This window comes from Vidua macroura, chromosome 7, assembly GCF_024509145.1.
Source record: "Vidua macroura isolate BioBank_ID:100142 chromosome 7, ASM2450914v1, whole genome shotgun sequence".
NCBI classification, from domain to species: domain Eukaryota; kingdom Metazoa; phylum Chordata; class Aves; order Passeriformes; family Viduidae; genus Vidua; species Vidua macroura.
In genome coordinates this window covers 20,984,689-21,004,229 of record NC_071577.1, presented here as the reverse complement: position 1 = coordinate 21,004,229, position 19,541 = coordinate 20,984,689, and the positions used below count along the sequence as shown (strand labels likewise).

The 19,541-nt window shown below is 36.9% G+C and overlaps 1 protein-coding gene across 10 annotated transcripts in view; it reads left to right on the top strand.

Moving 5' to 3' along the window:
- MYO3B (myosin IIIB) overlaps window positions 1–19,541 on the top strand; it is a 226,599-nt gene that overhangs the window by 124,882 nt on the left and 82,176 nt on the right. For 8 of the 10 annotated variants that reach the window (XM_053981864.1, XM_053981863.1, XM_053981862.1 and 5 more), the window contains 4 exons: window positions 2,747–2,858; window positions 3,956–4,118; window positions 4,796–4,876; window positions 13,559–13,679. In XM_053981864.1, coding sequence (XP_053837839.1) covers window positions 2,747–2,858; window positions 3,956–4,118; window positions 4,796–4,876; window positions 13,559–13,679 — 477 coding nt within the window. Of the gene's footprint in view, window positions 1–2,746; window positions 2,859–3,955; window positions 4,119–4,795; window positions 4,877–13,558; window positions 13,680–14,602; window positions 14,658–14,786; window positions 14,981–19,541 lie in introns of those variants that run through there. The other 2 variants (XM_053981867.1, XM_053981868.1) reach the window with 2 other exon arrangements.

The window sequence follows — 19,541 nt, the reverse complement described above, 5'->3', positions numbered from 1 at the left end:
AGGGTCCATTGCTGTACAAAGATGTTTAATTAGATAAAACAATCAGATGACCCTGTGTGGCACATGCTGTGCTGCCGTACAATTATCCTGAGCACATCATGTCAAACTACTTGGGTGTCTATAGTTATGTGATTCAGTCATGGAAACAGGCACTAAAACAAAGTTTTTACTTAAAACTCACAAAACACATGGATTTGAGCTTTGGAACACAAATCTAGAGACTTAATATGGTGCAAAATGCACACTACAAAAAGAGTTCTGGAGGAGAAATAATTAAAAATAAATAGCCAGTCTCATATTGGTAGTCCTTGTTTCTGATGAGTACAGTCATTTCTGCCTTACTTTTCATGGGGGAATGGCCTGAAGTTGTGCCAGGGGAGGCTTAGGTTGGATATCAGGAAAAGGTTCTTCACCCAGAGGGTGGCTGGACACTGGAATAGGCTCCCTATGGAAACAGTCACAGCACCAAACCAGACAGAGTTCAAGAAGCATTTGCCAATGATTTCGGGCACATGGTGTGACTCTTGGCAATGTCCTGTGCAAGGCCAAGAGTTGGACTTCTGATCCTTGTGGGTGCCTTCCAACTCACAATATTCAGTGATTCTATGACATAACTGGAAAGCCACAGTAAGTATATTTAACCAGGTACAGGTGTCTTCTGTGCAGTAGTTAGATCAATCAAAATGTTTAGAAAATCACTATTTAGAGGATGTTTTTAATAAATATTGGGAGACAGTATGTTTACATACAGAAACTGTAGTATTCCCATGTAGTTACTCCCATGGTTTGTAAAGTTCTTGTCATTCCAAATAGCTTGCTTTCTTAGACTATAGATAAGTTTAAATTTATAAAAACATTTATATAAAATAGGATTTGATAAGAAAAATAACCATTGTTTTATTTATGGGTTTTTTTGGAGCACCAAAGGAACTACATTCTAGATCGTGAAAGAGAGCAATTGGAGAGGGTACTATCTTTGACAGATAATGAAGTTTGTCATGAACAAAATGATGTAGTTGGGCAGGTGAATCACACAGCTCAAAATACTTTTTACTCAGATATTTGTCACAAATAAGTCAACTTTTCAGTAAGTGGAATGCCAATGGTAAGATTAAAGAATTATGAGATTTCCCTTGAATATTTTATTGCATCAGTGCTATCTAAAAACTGTTCCATGGTTTTAAAATTCCCATCAATAGCATATCTTAAAAGATACATGAACAACCAGTGTCACTCCCTTCCTGCCTTCCTTCCTGCCTGCCTGCCTTCCTTCCCTCCCTCCCTCCCATATGTGTAACTCTCATGGCTGTCTGAACTGGCTTTTGAAGCAAACAGCAATTTAGTATGAGTGTAACTTTCCCCATCTATTTGTCAGCTATCTGTTGAAATTGTATGGCGTCACAAAATATTTGTGATACATATATTTTAAATCTGAGTTTTATTAGTGCAACTCAGTACTAGCGTCATTAACTTTTTTGTTTTGTAAAAACTAGCATCACTAACTTCAGTAATAAGGTGGAGGAAATGTACTTTTTTTCTTTTGAATACACCATGTCTCTCCAAACCTACTAAAAGTCATGAGTTGATATTTTGAAAGACTTGGCTAAAGAATTTGCAATATCACGTTGTTGAGAAAGTCACTACATTAAAAGTAACTCACTAATATAATCTCCTATCAATATTCAGAATTAGCAATGTCTCCAGTTGGTGAATATCTGTCTCTGATCCAGAACCTATTCCAGTACTTCTCACTTCAGATGTCATTTTGTTCCTGTTTGATCTTAACTGACTGTTTTAGTGGGTTTTTTCTTTCTTGTGACAACTGGAGCTAATATATAGAGATTATCTGGAACTAATAATTGAAAATCATACTCTTCTGACTTAAAAAAAAAAAAAAAAAAAGTCTTGCAGAATTCTAAATTTTCTAATTGCTTCTCCATATTTTCTTCAGTATAAGATGGGATATTTTCTTGACTCTGTATGGTTACAGAGGAATCTGTCTTTGAGATTCACTTACCACATACTTCTGTTGTTTTAAAGAACATCTGATGGCTCTTCCCCATGCTAATAATTAGTAGAATGGTTTGCTCAGCCTGCCAGTTCCTCTCAATCCCAATGTAAATAGAGTAGTACCTTTAGAAATATAACTTAATACCAAGACAACACATGGCAGTTAATAAGTGAGAGCTCAGGTGGCAGTTGCTAGCATCCAAGTGTACTTGTGCTAAAATAACCTTACATTTGTAAACTAATTGGCACATGTTCTAGCTGTTACTTAACATAATTGTTTGCAAGTAGGTTTACTTAAATACTGTAAAACCAGTCTTCATAAATGCATAATGGCTTTATAGGTAGGAAGGGACTGGTTCTTAATTCAATTCAAACATGTTTGTATCCCTTTTTCATTAGCTATATGTTATTTAACATAACTGTTAGGAGCTGTTCTTTGCAAGGGAACATAGGAAAAAAAAAAGGAAAGACAATATTGTTTAGTATGGATCTGCTCCAGACTCCTAAAATTTATCATAATCATTCCAATTAATTGTTTATCCTAATCATTTATATGTTCAAATATCTATTCATGACAGCTCGTGTCATGATTTGTGAAGACACAGTTGTCATGAAGTATGTATGAATATAAGGAAGAATTTGGCCTATTAATTCTAGAGATAAAGTTTGGAGCTAGAGAAAAACAGTGGAAGTACATATTGATTGTCAATTCAATTCTTTCTTTTCCATTTTGCAGGTATTACTACCTTGCGTTCAAGGCACACGAGACTCCCCTTGGTAGCAGAGAAAACTGTCTTGCCATTTTGGAGAAATCTAAACTTGACAACTGGATTCTTGGGAAAACCAAGGTATAGGGTGCTAACATTTTCTCAAGGATAGTTAGTATACTTTTATAAATCACATCTAATAGTGGTTCAGAAAGTACTGCGTGAATGAACAAAAGAGGAAATCATTTGCTCCAATTAGCTTCCCAGGTTATGGAAGTGCCCTCCCAAGCCAGCTGAGTTAGTGCTGCAAGAGGAGGGGTACATTGGGTACCTCCCCAAAGTGCATTCAGCACTTGGCTGCCTTGATAAGGACAGTACCTCTGTCAGTGCCTGCTGTTGTAGTGACTTCCTGAAGTTTCCCATTTTCTTAATAATGACACAGCTGAAATGTCACAATTTGACCCATCATTTGAGCCTGGCTGTACCATTATCCATTCATGGAGTTTCAGGTAAGCTCCTTCTGTCTCTGTCAAAAGCCTTTGTTGATGGTTTAAAATGGAGTGGATGACTTCTTTTAAAAGGATCTTATACAGTACTTTGAGTTGTTTTACATTACACAAAGGAAAAACTCTGAGAATTTTCTTGCCCAAGATCCAGATAAAATGTATGTAAGCACCCATAGGATTTGTCTCCTTAGGGAGAATGCTTTTAGACAGTATCATGTCTACTACCAAATTCAACCCAGGATTTGTGTTTCCACTGACAAGAAAGGTCGTTTTTCAAAATTGTTCATACCTGAAAACATCTCACTGTCCAATTTACTTTGTAAAGGGGGTAAACGTGGGATTTATTTTCACCGGATCACAGAATATTCTGAGTTGGAAGGGACCCACAAGGATCATCAAGTTCAGCTCCTAAATGAATGGCCCATACAAGGATTGAACCCCAACCTTGGTGTTACTAGCACCATGCTCTAAGCAACTAAGTTAATCTCACAGTTAGCAATGGGGTGGTTATTATCAGTGGAATAAAGAAGTTCCACAAGTACACAAGAGCAAATAATTGATTCACAAGATTGTGATGATATGTACAATCAGTATTTTTCTAATTTTCTCAGCAATTACACCCTTCAATAGGTTTGCTGGAAGACCAATGAGAAGACAAAATACAAGAGGTTATAATACTGATTGTAATAGTGATTTTTTTTTGTGTTTTGTTTTGTTGTTGTTCCATTACAGGTTTTCCTTAAGTATTACCATATAGAGCAGTTAAATTTGTTCTTGCGAGAAGTTATAGGGAGGGTGGTGGTCATGCAAGCCTATATCAAGGGATGGCTCGGAGCAAGGAGGTACAAGAAAGTAAAAGATAAAAGAGAAAATAGTGCTATTACAATACAGTCAGGTAAATGTTCATATTCCCTGTTTTACTGTCTTCAATCAGTTAAGTTGCATGTACATTGTTAATTTATTAATTACAGTTTACTATGATATCTAAATGACTGGATGTGTTTTCTTGAGCTCATTGATGAAGATATTACTGATTTACTTCTAAAGTGTCAACATTTAGGAATGTCTTTATTTAAATATTTTAATATTTTGAATGTGATGCCTGTGCACAAAATAAAATATTGTTAGGTATGTCTATAATAATATGCAGCGCATAATGGAAATGCAGTAGCACATGTCCCTGCCCGTGTACCAGAACTGAAGACATACAACAAAAAATGGGCCTGAGAGGCTGATTATCTGTAATTTAGCAGGTTTCCTTGTAGTGATTTGGGGAACTGTGTGAGCAAGAATGATGACACACCCTTTTTTGGGGGGTTAGGATATCAGTGAGCACATGGTGGCAATTAAAATTTCAATGAGTGAAGTGGTGTTTGAAGTTGTGAGGATGTGAATACTGCAGTCATGAACCCAGAGTTCAACATGTGGGTGGGTGGGGAAGAGCTATTGGGGGTGGGGGCTGAAGTAGTTATGGCAGGAGAAATGAAAGTTTCAGCACATCTCTGACCCTGTAGACTCTGTAGCAATTCCTTAAATAAATGTAATTTCCAGCACATGGTTTTGTATTTTTAGCCTGGAGAGGATATGAAGCTCGCAGGAAGTACAAGGAAATAAGGAACAGAAGAACTGATGCTGCTATACATATTCAGGCAGGTAATTAAAACAGTATTTCAATTGCCAACACCTATTTTTCTGTGGGTGATTTTGCGTGTGTCAGTGTCTATGTCCAAAAATAAAGTGAAGTCCAAACAAAGCCTGTCAAAAACATTGCTTCTTATTATTTTTGCTTCAGTGTCAAATGATGTCAGTGACAGGTATCATGCACTTTGGACCTTTTATAAGTACTTCTCTGAAAGCAAAATATAGTAATTAAAAGCTGTTAAATTAGTTCTTGGCTAAAAGTGTGGATGGAAGACACTAGACATGCATTTCTCTGTCTTTCTTCGGAGCACTGATCTTGGCAGATTGCCAGGTTTTTGTTTTGACTGCTTGCTGGGTTTGCCAGCTTTGACCAATCTTTTGACAATCTGCCAGACTCCTATGCAGCCATATCAATATGAATTTGAATAAACTTTAAAGAGATTATTGGAGGAACAGGCCCATAGGGCTGTGTAGGTCTCTAGTAAAGAGCAGAGTACCATATGGCACAGAAATCTAAAAACCAGCACTGTGTATGCTGTGAACTCAATGGTGTTTTCAGATGCTGCCAGTACGAAGCAGCCTCCATATGATGCAGTGCACTACTCCTTCTCTGTCCAACTCCAGCTTCAAAGATTGTGACTGATAAAAAACGATTGTAGCTGATGTGTTTACAGATAAACCAAGGTACCACTTCTACCAGCTTCCTGTGCTACAATTCCTTAAGCTTTGTCACCTCTTGTTCTGTATCTTACAGTCTGAAATCAATATGAAGAATATTTGTTGTAATATTCTTTTACTTGTTCTCAAACCATTCCCAGTAAATTCATTCATTTTTGTGTAGTCTAGTTTGCTACTCTGAAATTAGGTGTTGCTGTGACTTTCAGGAGAAAACAGAATACCATTCTAGTTACCAAAAGGAACAGAATATCATTAGGCTCAAATAATAATTTTTAGCTTTGCATATGTACTGTTATGTAAAATCAAGAAGCTCTAGGGTTAAATGCAGTATATTCTATTAAAGGGAAGAAATTTTTTCTTGTCTTAGCAAAAAGCACTGAAGGATTTCACAAGTACTCTCTCATTCTTCCTCTCCTTTGTGTTGTCATTTTCAGTGGTTTTCATGATAGCACAGAGAGTAGATCTTAAAGTACCCCCCTGCCACTATTTCCTGGAGTATTTGCTACCTTTACAAGTATATACATACCTGGACTTTGATTACAGCAGCCTTTTTTTGAAGAAAGGAAAGTGAAACTGTTAACCCATGATTGTGTCACTATTACCAGCTCCTTAAGTTGAGAGTTACCTCAGGTGCAATAGGAAGCTTGTGTGTAGCATTATCACTTGGAGACTGCAGGAGACATTCTGCCTTAGAGTTTTATCCAGACAGATTTCTACCTCTTTAGAGAAAGATACCGATGTATTCTGCTGTTAGCACACATGGGAGAGATTCAGAGCTCTGTTGCTTCCTGCCATCTTTTAAATACTGTGTTAAACATGGCAGAGCAGAGGCAGTGGGAGTGAACTGGGACACTGTTGAGCCCTATGGACCTAAACGTGGAGGAATGTTGTTAGTACTCTTCTCTCCAACACACACAGTGTTTTCCTTTGTAACCTGGCACTTGACTGTTTCAGTGATCAGCCTGGGTGAATAAACATTAAGGACTACAGGGTTAAGAGTGACACAGTGAACCTTTGTATTAATTAGGCTGGCTGCTCCTCCTGTCTTTGGTACTCTAGTAGAGTGGGAATAATAATAGCAATAACAATAATAATGATAATCCTCAACACTTTTCTGTCTGCCTTTGGAAACCTATATTTAGGACTTCTTATTTGAAAATATTTCTTGTGCAGGTTTTCTCTTCTTGATATGCTAATTATTCTGTGTTTCGTATCAAAGCTTATGCTTGCTAATCATGGCCATTTTCCAGGTTTTAAAATACACTGACAGTTTTTGTGTTGTTTACATAACATTACACAGTCCAAGTGCCTAGTGACATGGAGACAAAAGGTACTCTAAAGCTCTCCCTTCTCTGCACATCATACAGTGTGGGGGTAGTTCAAGGCAGCTTTCTAGTAGAGTACAGTCACCTTTGTATTTTTCTTAAAAGAGCCATTTCAGGCAGTGAGATAAATTGTTTGCATTCGTCATCCACATTAGCAAAACCATATAATTAAACTATATGTACTTCCCTCTTCTTTCCCTCCCCCCTGCCCCACTCAAGCAGGCCTTGGAATTTAGGAAGCATTTGGCTTACATGTTTCTACAGAACAGCGCATATTGAAATTTGTTTTCCTTTCATCTCTTTCCCAATAAAAGCAGCCGCTCAGCTTATCCCTTTAGCTTCCTCAGAACTTCCTTTCAGAATTCCCGATCTATTACAGCACATTCACATACCAGAAACAAGATGCCTTTTCATGCTGTCAACCTTTTTCATCTGAAATGTAAATTAATTCTTGCTGGTACGCTTTGACAGAGATCAAAGTAGGGGTATTAACCTTATTGGGCCTTCTCCTCATCAGAATCAGTTCCAAAGACTGCAAGGGTAGTGTTAGGAGGCCAGTCTTCACTGTTATCTGTGGCCCTCCTCCAGGCAGTCCTCTGTCTACAAGTCAGCATTTCAAAGGCGCTGATTTCTTTTGTAAATGACCTTATCATTACTTTAAACTGTGTGAAAAATGATTTGCCTGAATAATTCTTGCAGGATTATCCTGCTCATTTTAATTGTGGGGGGACTTCATTCAGGTTCCAGGATATTGTTTAAGTGGTTTTGACAGCAAGTGATCATAGCCTGATAAAAAGGAGGAACACAGCTCCTGATTGGAAACCTCTTGACTTGTTCAGATTGTTCATTTCTTGCAAGTCAGTCTTTGAGGTAGGCTGCATTTGCATTTTAAAAATAAACAGATGCCTTTCAAATACATGAGCTGGTGGTCTGGAGATCTCTGTGGGCCCAGCAGTTCACTATCCATTGAAGAAATGTTGAAAGAAAAAACAAACTTAGAAAGAAAACAACCCTCACAATATACATGAGGATAAAATTCCTGAATGTATTATATTACAAGAAAAAAATGTCATTCTTTCAGATGGGGGGAAACCCTCACTAGGAAACAAAATATTAGTGATTTTAAATTAAATGGGGAAGAAAACGCTACCCTACTTTAGTATATTTACATCTCAGGTTCTCAGAATATACAGATGTTATTAGACTCATAGCTAAAATGGTACACAGATCTTTCCTCGTACTTCCAGTCACAATTTCTCAAACTGTGAAGGTTAGAAAATGCTACTTTTTAACTCAGAAACAAATTGTAAAGGATGATTTTGTGTTAAGTGTTTGAGTTGACAATACTTTGCACTTCTGAGTATTTCTTTCTAATTGGAATTTACAGTGTTTCAATTTGCATCTATATGAGAGGGAAAAATATATTATCAAAGATTTTTTTAAATTATTTTGCCAGATTCACAGCTGGTTTAAATTAGTGTATATCCACCGAATCATCTGACTGAAATGTTGTTTCATTTATTTACCTCACATGCAGGTCTCATTAAATGTTTATTTTAGAATAATTAGAATTTAGAATTAATTAGAATTTAAAGCAACAGATAATACAATTATGAAAGTATGTTTTCTAGTTATGATGCATGTATTTCCATGCAGTGTGACTTGTCCCAAAAGATTTAAGACTTTTAATCTGGTTATTTTATTTGTGAACTGACATTGCCAAAATGCCAAATGAGTGGTGCATGCAATTCATTTAGATCTGAGGTGACATCACTGAATTCATTTTAATTAGGTCCACTTTAGCCATCTGGAATATACTGTGCAGCTCTGGTCAAGACTGAGTTTAACTATGCTTCCAGAGGTGAAAGGCAAATGACTAATCCACTGAGCCACCATCTCCTCCTCCAACACGTGCTCACACACTCACCATATGTCATACATTAGAAAATTCTTTATCAAGAACTCTAGATTTGGGCTCTTTTCCTTAAATAAGAAGTGAAGGGTGTTCAGAAGGATGCATCCCCTTGTAAATTGCTTTCTTTCTGTAACTTCTGTGGATTGCTTACATTGCAGTGTTGATTGCATCTCTCTAACATGTACTTCTGGCAAAATTTATTCTCTTTTAAGCAAAAAGAGGGACAGAGAACAGTTGCGATTTACTGGTTTACATTTATAATAAATGTAAGATTTTAATAAAAGCATTGCCTATGGGACTTTCAGCAGCAAAAATATAATGTTAGTTTCAGTAGAAGACAAGGAAATATTTTTTGCAATTTATTCCTATATTTATTCATCTATTTGTATTACTATGGGTGTGTGTACATGCACTCAGCTAATACCACTGTATAGGTCTAAGAATTATGCGAGTAAAATGTTCCAAAAACTTCTAAGCACTTGATAAATACATCTAAAAATGTTTTCTTTAAAATTTTCTTGAAAATGACTCTTAAATAGCAGATCCATTTTCCTTTTTATTTTTTAAATCAGTAGTTTTCTTTCTTTTAACTACATTGTCAGTGTAAAAAACATTGAAGACATGTTTCTCCTGATGGCAGCTGAACTGATTTATCGTATTATCTTAATTTCACAGTCAGGGTAAACCAGACTAGTTTGTACAGGCTGCACAGCTTTGGTTAACTTTACTCTCCCATCACGTTGTGTCCTGTACTAGCTTATGGCATCCAGTTATTCTTCATGTTTAGTATGTCTCTAGTAACCATTAAAGGCCTAATGCTCATATGCAGGGAGTATTTTTGAAAACTGAGAAAGCTTTATAGTTTTAAACTATGGGGGTTTATATTCCATCCCCATCACTGAGCTAAGCTCTGTCAATGTTCCAATGTCTGATTTTTCTTCTGAATTTGAGGAGAAAAAATGGAGACTATTCTTACTGGATTTCACACTAAAATCAGGAAGGAACAATGTACAATAAAATCTCTTCCTTTTCCTTGCTGATATTGCCAGAATTCTTAGTCATCTTCACTTTTTTATTTGACCATGTCTCAAGATCAGAGACTGTGATACATGGTGGTCACAGCACCAAGCCTGACACAGTTCAAGAAATGTTTGAACAATGCTCTCAGGCACATGGTGTGACTCTTGAGGATGGCCCTGTGCAGGGCCAGGAGTTGGACTTGATGATCCTTGTTGGTCCCTTCCAACTCTGCATAGTCTGTGATTCTGTGAATTCTGTGTCCAAGTGTTGATGTGAATCAGTGACACCAGACCTGATGACAGCCTAAGTAAGTCTTGCGAATAGTCACTGTTTGTTACTCATAGTTACTTATTCTACATGAGAATTCATAACTTCCCTCTCATAATACTTCTGCTGGAGAACTTAGGAGTTTTTTTCTGCTATTAAACATGCATCACCCAATATCCATCTAGAGAGTTGAAAGAGGGGAAGTATTCATGGCACCCAACAAAGGATGTGACTCTATGCCTTCTACTGCTTATTAGAATTAATTTGGCATGGAATGAATAATCAGATTCATGGGCTCTAATTTCTCTCAGATGCTGTTAGTTAAGTTTCTGAATGCTCTTTTAACTAGACAAATTAAGAAAGTGATGTGGTGTTCCTAGGAAATCAACTACCTTCCCTTTACAAGCATGAGCTTTCACTTCTGAATTGCTGTTACTTGCTATTTTAGGTGATATTACAGAATAAAAATGTGTATGTGTAGAAAAAGTCTGTTTCACATGATTTTTTAATGACTGAGAATTAATCCTTCTACTGTTTTAAAACGACATCATCTCCTTTCTTTATAGTTCTCTCATAGACCTGTGATTGTTTAGCTTTGATCTTTTTACACTGTGCTTCACAATTTGCTCTGTAATTATATATTTCCTGTGGGAATCAGAAGGCAAATGCCTGGACTTTTCCTATCTGGAATTGTGCAATATTGTGTGTAATGTATTTTACCTTGGTATTTAGACTTTAAAAGTTTGTAACTGCAAGATGCCAATTTTCAAACTCCCTGAGGTAAATAGATTCTTGGTTTGCTATGTGCTGAAACTGACAGAAAACTCTCTTTGTGTGAGAAATGATCAGTACAAGAAGTAAAAATTCATGTCCTAATTTGTGGCACATAAAGCATTTAACACCAAGTTACTAATAGAAGTGTTAAAATTAAGTTCAGTTCCTATGTTGCTTGTCAGATCCTGTCATCTTTGGCTATGTAAAGATCAGGGTTAAAGCTACTGTTGCTGGAAAGTTTGGAATATAGACTGAATAAGGTGAAAATGAGGTGACAGCTGGTAATCATTCTTCTTCAATGATGCAGTGATTGTTCATGGAGCAGTAGCAACATGAGTCTGCTAATTTCACACTCTTTGAGCCAAGTGCTTAGTGTCAAAACCAGCACCAGTCAGTAATGCAAATTGCTGTGATGGAGCAGCTTCCCAGCCTCTTAGACTCCCCCAGTAGAATTCTCTGCATATGTATTTCTTTTGAAACATTATAGAGCCTGTTAATAAATGTTGTAAAGATGCAGTCCTACTAGTGCTTGATGAAGCTTTTGAGAGACTTAAAGAAGTTTGTTTATCCTGTACTTCAGTTGTTCCAGGAGTCAAAAGTAGGAAAAATACAGCTATTTACCTTTCAGATTCAAGGTAATTTGGAAGAAAGTTAGAAACCTTCTTGTGGGAAGGTTATGTTGAAGAGGAGTTGATTTTTAAAATACCTATGAAAACAGAAGATAGGGCAAAAACTATGTTTATTAAGTCAGATATAGCAGATTTTTACATAGTGGATGGGGCAAAGACCAAAATGGTTATACTGACATTAGTAAGAGTCTCTGATAAAAAGAAAAACAATATTTAAATATAAAATCACAGCAAGTATCAGGGTTGATTTTATAGACACACATGCAAAGAAGTACTAAAAGCTGAGAAACTACTAAGGATAAAACTGAAGTTTATCTTAGCAGTTAATTTGTTTCAGTGCTTCTTTATAGTAGTTCATCGACTGATTGACACTCAGCATGTTTCAGCTGCAGAGAGGTGACTGCTGGCCAGCTGTCTCTGCTGCTGATAGCAGAGTAGGATTCTTGTCTGGTCAGTAGGGGATGGTTAAGGATTGGAAGCCTGATCACATGGGACAAGTGAAAGCTTGCCTCATCTCTGTCAGATAGGCAGACTTTCCTAGTCTGATTATTAAGGGTGGAAAATTCCTCAAGCCTCAGGATACCTGAGCTCTGTATTTGGTTCAACACCTTAGCAGGCCAAACTTCTGTCATGCCTTCTGTAAAGTGAATGGTTGTTTATTTTCATAACCTCTCATTAAAAGGCATTTTTTGTTGCTTCTTATCCCAGAAACCTCAGTGCTTTCATAAAACTCAGAAATGTGAGATACACAGAAACCTTGTTAATCTTCTGATCAATTTCTCTGTTCCTTGATTTCTTCAGCATTTGTCCTACCTCCTGATTTCCTTCAGTAATCTACAGTGTTGATCCTGATCCTACACGAGGTTGCCCTAGACCTTATTTCTGTGTCTATCTGTGCCTGTAATATGTAACCCTGGACCCCGGGGGGGGGGCTGCTCTTCTCCTTTGGTATTTAATCTTCAGAATGACTCTGGTTTGTATGCATTTCGTGTGCGTGAAAACCTTTCCTAGACAGGAAATATTTTTTTAAAAATCCTATCTCCTCAGCTTAGTTCCAGTATTCTTTTACATACTGTCTCACTGTTAAAACTGCAGTTCTGCTGGACTAAGCTGGACACAGCTCCTTTCTCTCACAGCCCTCAGCCTTATTCAGCAACTGCTTGTTGTACACAGAAACAATGGCACTGATACTGTATTTACTTTTTCATTATTCAGTCCTTTCTCCCCTTAGGTGTTTCTACTTAAAATAATGCTTGAAATAAACCCTACAAAATGAAATTTTAATTTTTGTGAGTTTAAGTGTATATTGCAGCCATTTTAGTCCTTTGTCCTAAGTGCAGTATGCATCACTATCTGTGGTTTGTGCTGGAGCTTTATTACCTGTTCACAGGTGTAAAAAATTCAAGATAAAACTATAGAAATAATTATGGTATTCACATACCCAAACCAAGAAACAATCTATGGAAATAAAGGATGTAGATATTCTCAAAATGTTATTAATTGTCATTTTATTTACCAAATCATTCAACTATGATTTTTTTCTGCTTTTTTTTTTTTTTTTTTTTTAGGAATGGTATAAATTCTAATGTCTATAAAATTTTCCATGATTTTATGAGAGGTATTTTAGATGTTTTATCATGATTACAGTTAATTTTAAAAATAGGAGAAGACTAACTGAATATATCTGTCCCTGGCTCCACACCCCACTGTCCCACAATAAAAGAAAGTAAAGCTTCTGATTCTGTAAAATTATGACTAACTCAAAGGGAAGTTGTGATTAAAGAAGTTGTTTTGGGAATGATTTTATTTTAATACATACTGAGTTGAGTTCGTGTTTAAATTAGACACATTCTCTTTTTGAGGCCTGTTTTCTTTGCCTGGACTGTGCCAACTGGTCAACAATGAGAGTGTAAGGCCCCGTAGAATTTCCAGGTGTTGGTAACATTGCAAACATTGGAGTCACTCCTGTGGGGTGCTAAGTGTTCTTTTACACTAATTCAGTAAGAGCTGGGAACATTCAGGTCTGTGATGCAGAGCCAGTTTCAGTTTCTTCAGAATCTTTCTGATTCAAAACTATGTTTTTTAGCTTTTAGGGGATATATTGTTCGAAAAAACTACACAAGATTGAAAACCAGCACAGAGTATATAGCAGATCCTCAGCTTACAAGCAGCCACTCTACTTCTGATTTTGGTTGTGAAGAAGACTGGTAAGTTAAATCCTTTGCTATCTTTAACAAAAGTGATTTCCTACACAATAAGATCTGAAAGGAGGAGATTTGTCATCATGATTCAGCCAGTTTTTAGAAAATCTGCCATATTCTGAGGATGACCGCATGTAGGTTAGCAAGTTCTCCCTCCAGCTTAGTCATCTCAGTGATCTCCCAGTTAGTGGAAATGTTTAGTTTGCTCTGGGTTGCTCTCCTGTTTTTGTGCACTTCTTGTAAGTACCAGAATACTGTAGATTGCAAATGATCAGCATTTCAGCATTCACTGCAGTGCATGTTACCAAATGTCCAAGAGTAGAAAGTTACCCTTCTGTGCCTAAAAAGCTCCATGCAGACCAGCAATGAGACAGGGAAGAGAGCTGTCAAGAGCAGATGGACACTTTCTGTCACTGACAGAAAGCCTAGGAATGCTGTAAACCATGGTGGTGCTCTCTTTCCTGAAGAGAAGAGTATTTTACCAATTTAAGTAATGGATTCACTCCAGACAAATCTTCCTCTGACACTTCCTTAGGTGTGAGAGGCAAAAGGGATCTGTTACGTTTGACTCACCAATATTGTTCTAGGACAGGTGGCTGCATTTGCAGGACCAATCCCTTTCATTAGTTTCAGTGACTGGGAGTTACGTGATCTCCCCTGCTGAAGCCATTCTGGAGAAGTTAACAGTTATTTCTTTTTCCATGTATGCTCATAGCACTGAGTTTTGTTAACTTCCATGCTAACTCTGCTACATGCCGTAGAGCATTATTATAGAACTTTGTTCAGGTGTAACCACCTGCATTCTTGCAGGTTATTAGTGCTCCAGCATCTTTCCCTTGAATCAAATATTCTATTTCAGCAAGAAAAAGATTCAGACCATTGGACAATGAATAAATAAATAAATAAATGGTTTTGGTAATGATTTTCAGGGTGAAGAACAAGCCACTGCATTTTACCATCATAGCTCTGTTTTAGAATCCCAACACAGGGGTTCTTGACTGCTTGACTGCTCACTGGGGATTGAGATTCCTAATTTATGATTCCCTTCACAGATATGCAGCACCTTCTGTTTCTTTAAGTCTTTAAGGGGTGTGTGTCTTATGATCTCTTTAGGACTATTGATGATCACCTGTTCATTTGTTCTCCAATCTGCACTGATGGTTGAAAGCAAGAGCTAATAAGATGTCTACTGTCAGTTTTCTTTGGCCTCCATAATTATAATTATTTACAATGTAAATAAGCTTTTTCATCTGGAGTTGTTTGGAGGCACAGAGCTTCTTTAACTTTTTTATTCATTTATTTCATGTATAGGAATGGTTCTCTTCCATTTTTTGCATTAAAATATCTCTGGAATTCTTTGTTACTCACCAAATAAATGCATTTGGATTTGGTACAACTTGGCTTAATTGTACATCTTTTGAGGCTTACAGAGATTTTATGGTTTGTTTACTGTTGAGGTGAATTTGGGCTCTGTGTTGTAGCACATATATACAGCCTTTAAAGACATTTAGCCACCAAACTTACATTGGAATCAGTGTCTAAGTGCATTTAGATATCTGACCTGAAGATGTCTGTGTAAAATACATTGGCAATTCAGGTCTTGCACCCAGTCCTGGTTGCAGGTTACAGTCAGATAGATAAATAAATTCATCTTTTGCCTGGAGTTGGGAAACTGCCATTACTGCTGGCAGTTCTTAATTTAACCCAAACAAAAACTGCAAATTATCTGCCTAATCCCATGCATTTCTCAGCAATGGCCTAAGGTTGCAGTGGTTTCAGCAAGACTTGAAAATGTCAGCATTTCACAGGTAATGTTCAGAACCCTGGGACTAAATCCAGTAACTTAGTTGCCATAAATCAAGCAGCACTTTTTCATGTAGCTGTTACCGGGCTGTTGTTTTAAGCACATGGCTGTTCAGTCATACAGGAGACTTGTAGGAAACAGAAATGTGCAGATGCTTAACACAGTAGGTGGTAATCTGACCCTAGAGAAGGCAGCCTCTGTGTGGCTTCATGTACTGTGGAAAAAAAGGAAAGAAAATAAAGTACTATTTTCTCTTCATTTTCTTTAATTTCTATTAATTTATTTTAATTTTTATTTCTTTTTCGTTTTTTCCCCCTAACTGGTAGTTCTGAAAAAAGACAAATAATCTTAAAGGTACTTGGGATCAGAAAGCACAATGGCACACAGTTTTGTTGTATGCAGAAGAGTATAACTTTGCAGTTAAATGTATGGCAACCTGCTGCTCTTTTAAAGATCTGTGTAAAAGCTGAGTTATAGTGTTATACGTAAAGCACTCAGTTTTACTAAGTCATGAATTTCAAAGTGTTCAGAAGAAATGAGCACTTAAAAAATTAAGAAGAAGAAATAGAATAGAAGAAATTTAATCTCTACACCTAGTTCATGCTCTTCAGTTAGTGAATGCAGGACATAAGCAAAATGTAGCTGATAAATGACATGGCTTTCTAATTAAATGCACACATTTGTTCATTTAGCATTACATGTTAAAATGTTTCATGCATTTATATGCTTGATTTGATTATCAAATGCAAAGCTGATGTCACAGGTAACTAAGGATGCATCAAGAGTTGGCAAATATATCTCATTGGAGTAGAAATAGATAATGTAGGTATTAGCAGGGAAGTGGCTTTGTCTCGTTGAAAAAAATGTTTTTCCATTCACTTCCACAAAGCTGTGGAAGTATCTGTGACTCCTGCTGAAACAGGATCCTGGGAGTAATTGTGCACCTGGGAAGCTGACGCTAAGTTTTAATTATTCCCCAAAAGCCATGCATGTATGAAACATTTGCCAAGCCTTTTTTTTGACATCATCAGCCACTGAGAGGAAGCTGCAGACGCATGTGGCATCGAGGAACTGAATCACAATCAAGCTTTAAAAGGGCCAGTTACTTGAAAGCCAAACATGATCAAGATGTGAGTAAAACATGGTTCAAATGAGGAAAGTGGAAACCTTTCTGAGCCATTTTTACAACAGCTGAATAGCAGATTTACCATTCTGTATAGAGCTGAATAGGCAGCAGAGGAGGGAGGAATGTCATGGGGTCTCCTCTTTCACAAGGAGAGCATGGACATCGACCTTACTTAATGTCTGCCTCCATTTTGCAATTGATCATTGCAGAAATCAAAAATGCTGCATTTTGCAATGGCATAGCTAAAATTTCAAGTTAGTATTAGGGTTCTTTTGAGCTAATTAGGAATAATTTATGGAGAAATGAAAAGTAATTTTCTAAAACATCATGTGATTTGAACTTGTTAGATTGACAGATCTCTAGTGAATATATTTTTCATAAATATTCTTGCTTAGCAGGATAATCTACAGTTCAGGGACTAAGGACCTTAATCTATGCTACCTTGTTCAATTTCTTGTTCAGACAGAGCTGTCATTCTTAAATATCTTTAAATCCCTTTAGAACCCCATTAAAGCATCTTTAACCTGCATGTTCCACCATCATCATCTTTTCCATTTCCTTCCCAAATGAAAATTGTGTTAAGTAATACTGATTTGATACTTCCCCAGGAAAACCCTTACTGTATTGTTAATTTTTTTCCTCTAGCTCACTGTACTATAGCTCAGTGACTGCTAAACATCACAATATAAGTTAGTTACATGTACATGATCAGTGCCATCTTATTGTGTTGTATAGAAGAAGGCATTGTTTCCACATAGTGACTTTGTTATGCATCACTTAGGTCTGTGACTATAACTGTGTGTCAGTGACTATCCCTTGCTCCTTGGTTTCCTTTGGAGCTCTGTGTTTTAAGAGTAGAGGATACCAGACATCAACACCAGTCAACACTCTTGAACTGAGTTAATTGTGATTTTTTTTCCTTGTATCTTTCTCTTTTTACCTATTTTGTATTTTGTCTGGGCTTTGGTCAGCTTAGGTTCTCAAAACCCTTATTTTTAGTAATGACATTCACATGAGCCTTACAGAATCAAGATTGTATAATAGAGTCTGTACAAAGCTACACAGGCACACCAATTTACATGTTTAAAAAATTATAGACAAAGAATAATTATCAGCATTTTTCTTTTCTACAGGAAGTATGCATGTGAAAGTCAAGTTCTAGAAATGGGTCTATTTCTGCTCTCTAATGGCTTGACTGATGGAGCAGAATCTGATTACTAAATTTGTATCAGTACTAAGTGAGTGGTGGTACAAGGGCTTGAGAAGGTAGGATTGAAATTAGACACAGTTACATGAAATGTAATGAACTGCAATATGAAAGTCGATAGTGCTCCAAAGTTTACATTGGGAGGTTTACTAGCAGTGAGGATACATCAACTCATATGTGCATCATAACATTTTCTCATCACTGTCAAGATTTGGTTACGGTAGTATATTAGAGACTGCCCTTGAAGAAAATTAGCAAGTCCTTTGGCAGCAAAAATGATCACATATCTCTACAAACCATGGTAAAGTGAGATGTCTAAGAAAGATGAAAAACTAAGGGTCATATGGTATCATTTCTCCAGTCATGAAAAGCTGATGTGAAAACAAACTGTTCTCTGTTGAGAATCAAGAGAGAAATAATGGGCTTGCATTGCAGCACAAGAATGTTAGGTTAGACATCAAGAAAAGCTTTCTAATGGTAAGTTGAGTTCAACCCTGTGTAGATTACCTTGGAGAGTTTTGACAGCTTCATCACTGCAGGTCTTTAAGATCAGGTCGAGCAAATGTATGGGGAAAAAAATAGGTGTAGCTGATTTTTCTCTGAAAATGGGGGTGTCTTAGATGATTTGTCAAATTTTTAAAATTATTTGTAAACACACAGTGACTTCTTGAACTGTAATATTTCTGTGCCAGTGGGTTTGGCATTGCAAGCCAGCTTTTATAGCATCGTAGTGCCACCAGCTGTTGCTGCATCAGTATAGGGAGTAAGTATAGAAATTGATCTAGAGGAATTCCCCATGTGTCTGCTTTACTTGCAATGGCATTTTTGCTGTGCCTGAAAAATGAGTGAGGTTCATTTCTCAATGGTTTGCTACAGCTGGAGGCCCATTGAAATAGCAGGCAATGTGGATTTACCTGCATGGGCACTGGTGGATTAGCACATAACCACAGTGTCCTGTGTATCACTGAGAGATTAATTATTTCAGTCACATGAGCACAAATTCATTTAGAAACTGGTTTCATGTGAATTCTCCTGTTTCATATAAAAGCTCTTCTGTCTTTTGCTGTGGTTTCTTTGACTTGATCTGGAGCCTGCATCTCACTAAAGTGAGGCTCACTCTGTCAGTCAACAACAAAACATTCCAAGAATTCTTTTGATTAAAAGGAAAAGAAAAATGATCACTATGTTGATGTGTTTCTATTCTTCATGGAGAGCTGATTGAAAGGGTCACATCTCTACATTTTAAATCTTTTTTTTTCAGGCTCTTCAGAAGAATGCCATTGGGTCTTGGTAATTTATTTCCTTACAGCCTTCCCATACTTCCTCCTTGGGTGATTTCAGCTTCTGTCAAGATCACATTGCAATTTCTTGTATAAGAAATATGAATTTGAATATGAATTTTCATTTCTTTCCACAAGAAAAGCTGGTATAAAGACATTCTGGTTTCCTTTAATATCTTCACTTTCCTATTTTTAATCATAACAAACACTGAAATTATTGCTTGTGATGGAAATAGGAAGTCTGCAATCCTTGTGGTGTGCCATAGAATCCACGGGCCTGATTCTGATGCCATGTGAGCTTCTGATTATTTTACTGCTCCTAAGTATAGTTACTTAGGATTTTTGAAGATGTAAATGGGAATTTGGGCACAATTTTCCAGTGTCATCTGTTTTTTCCCTCCTTCACACCCCTTTGGAATTTTTCATCTACTCACACTGGAAGGATTGAATT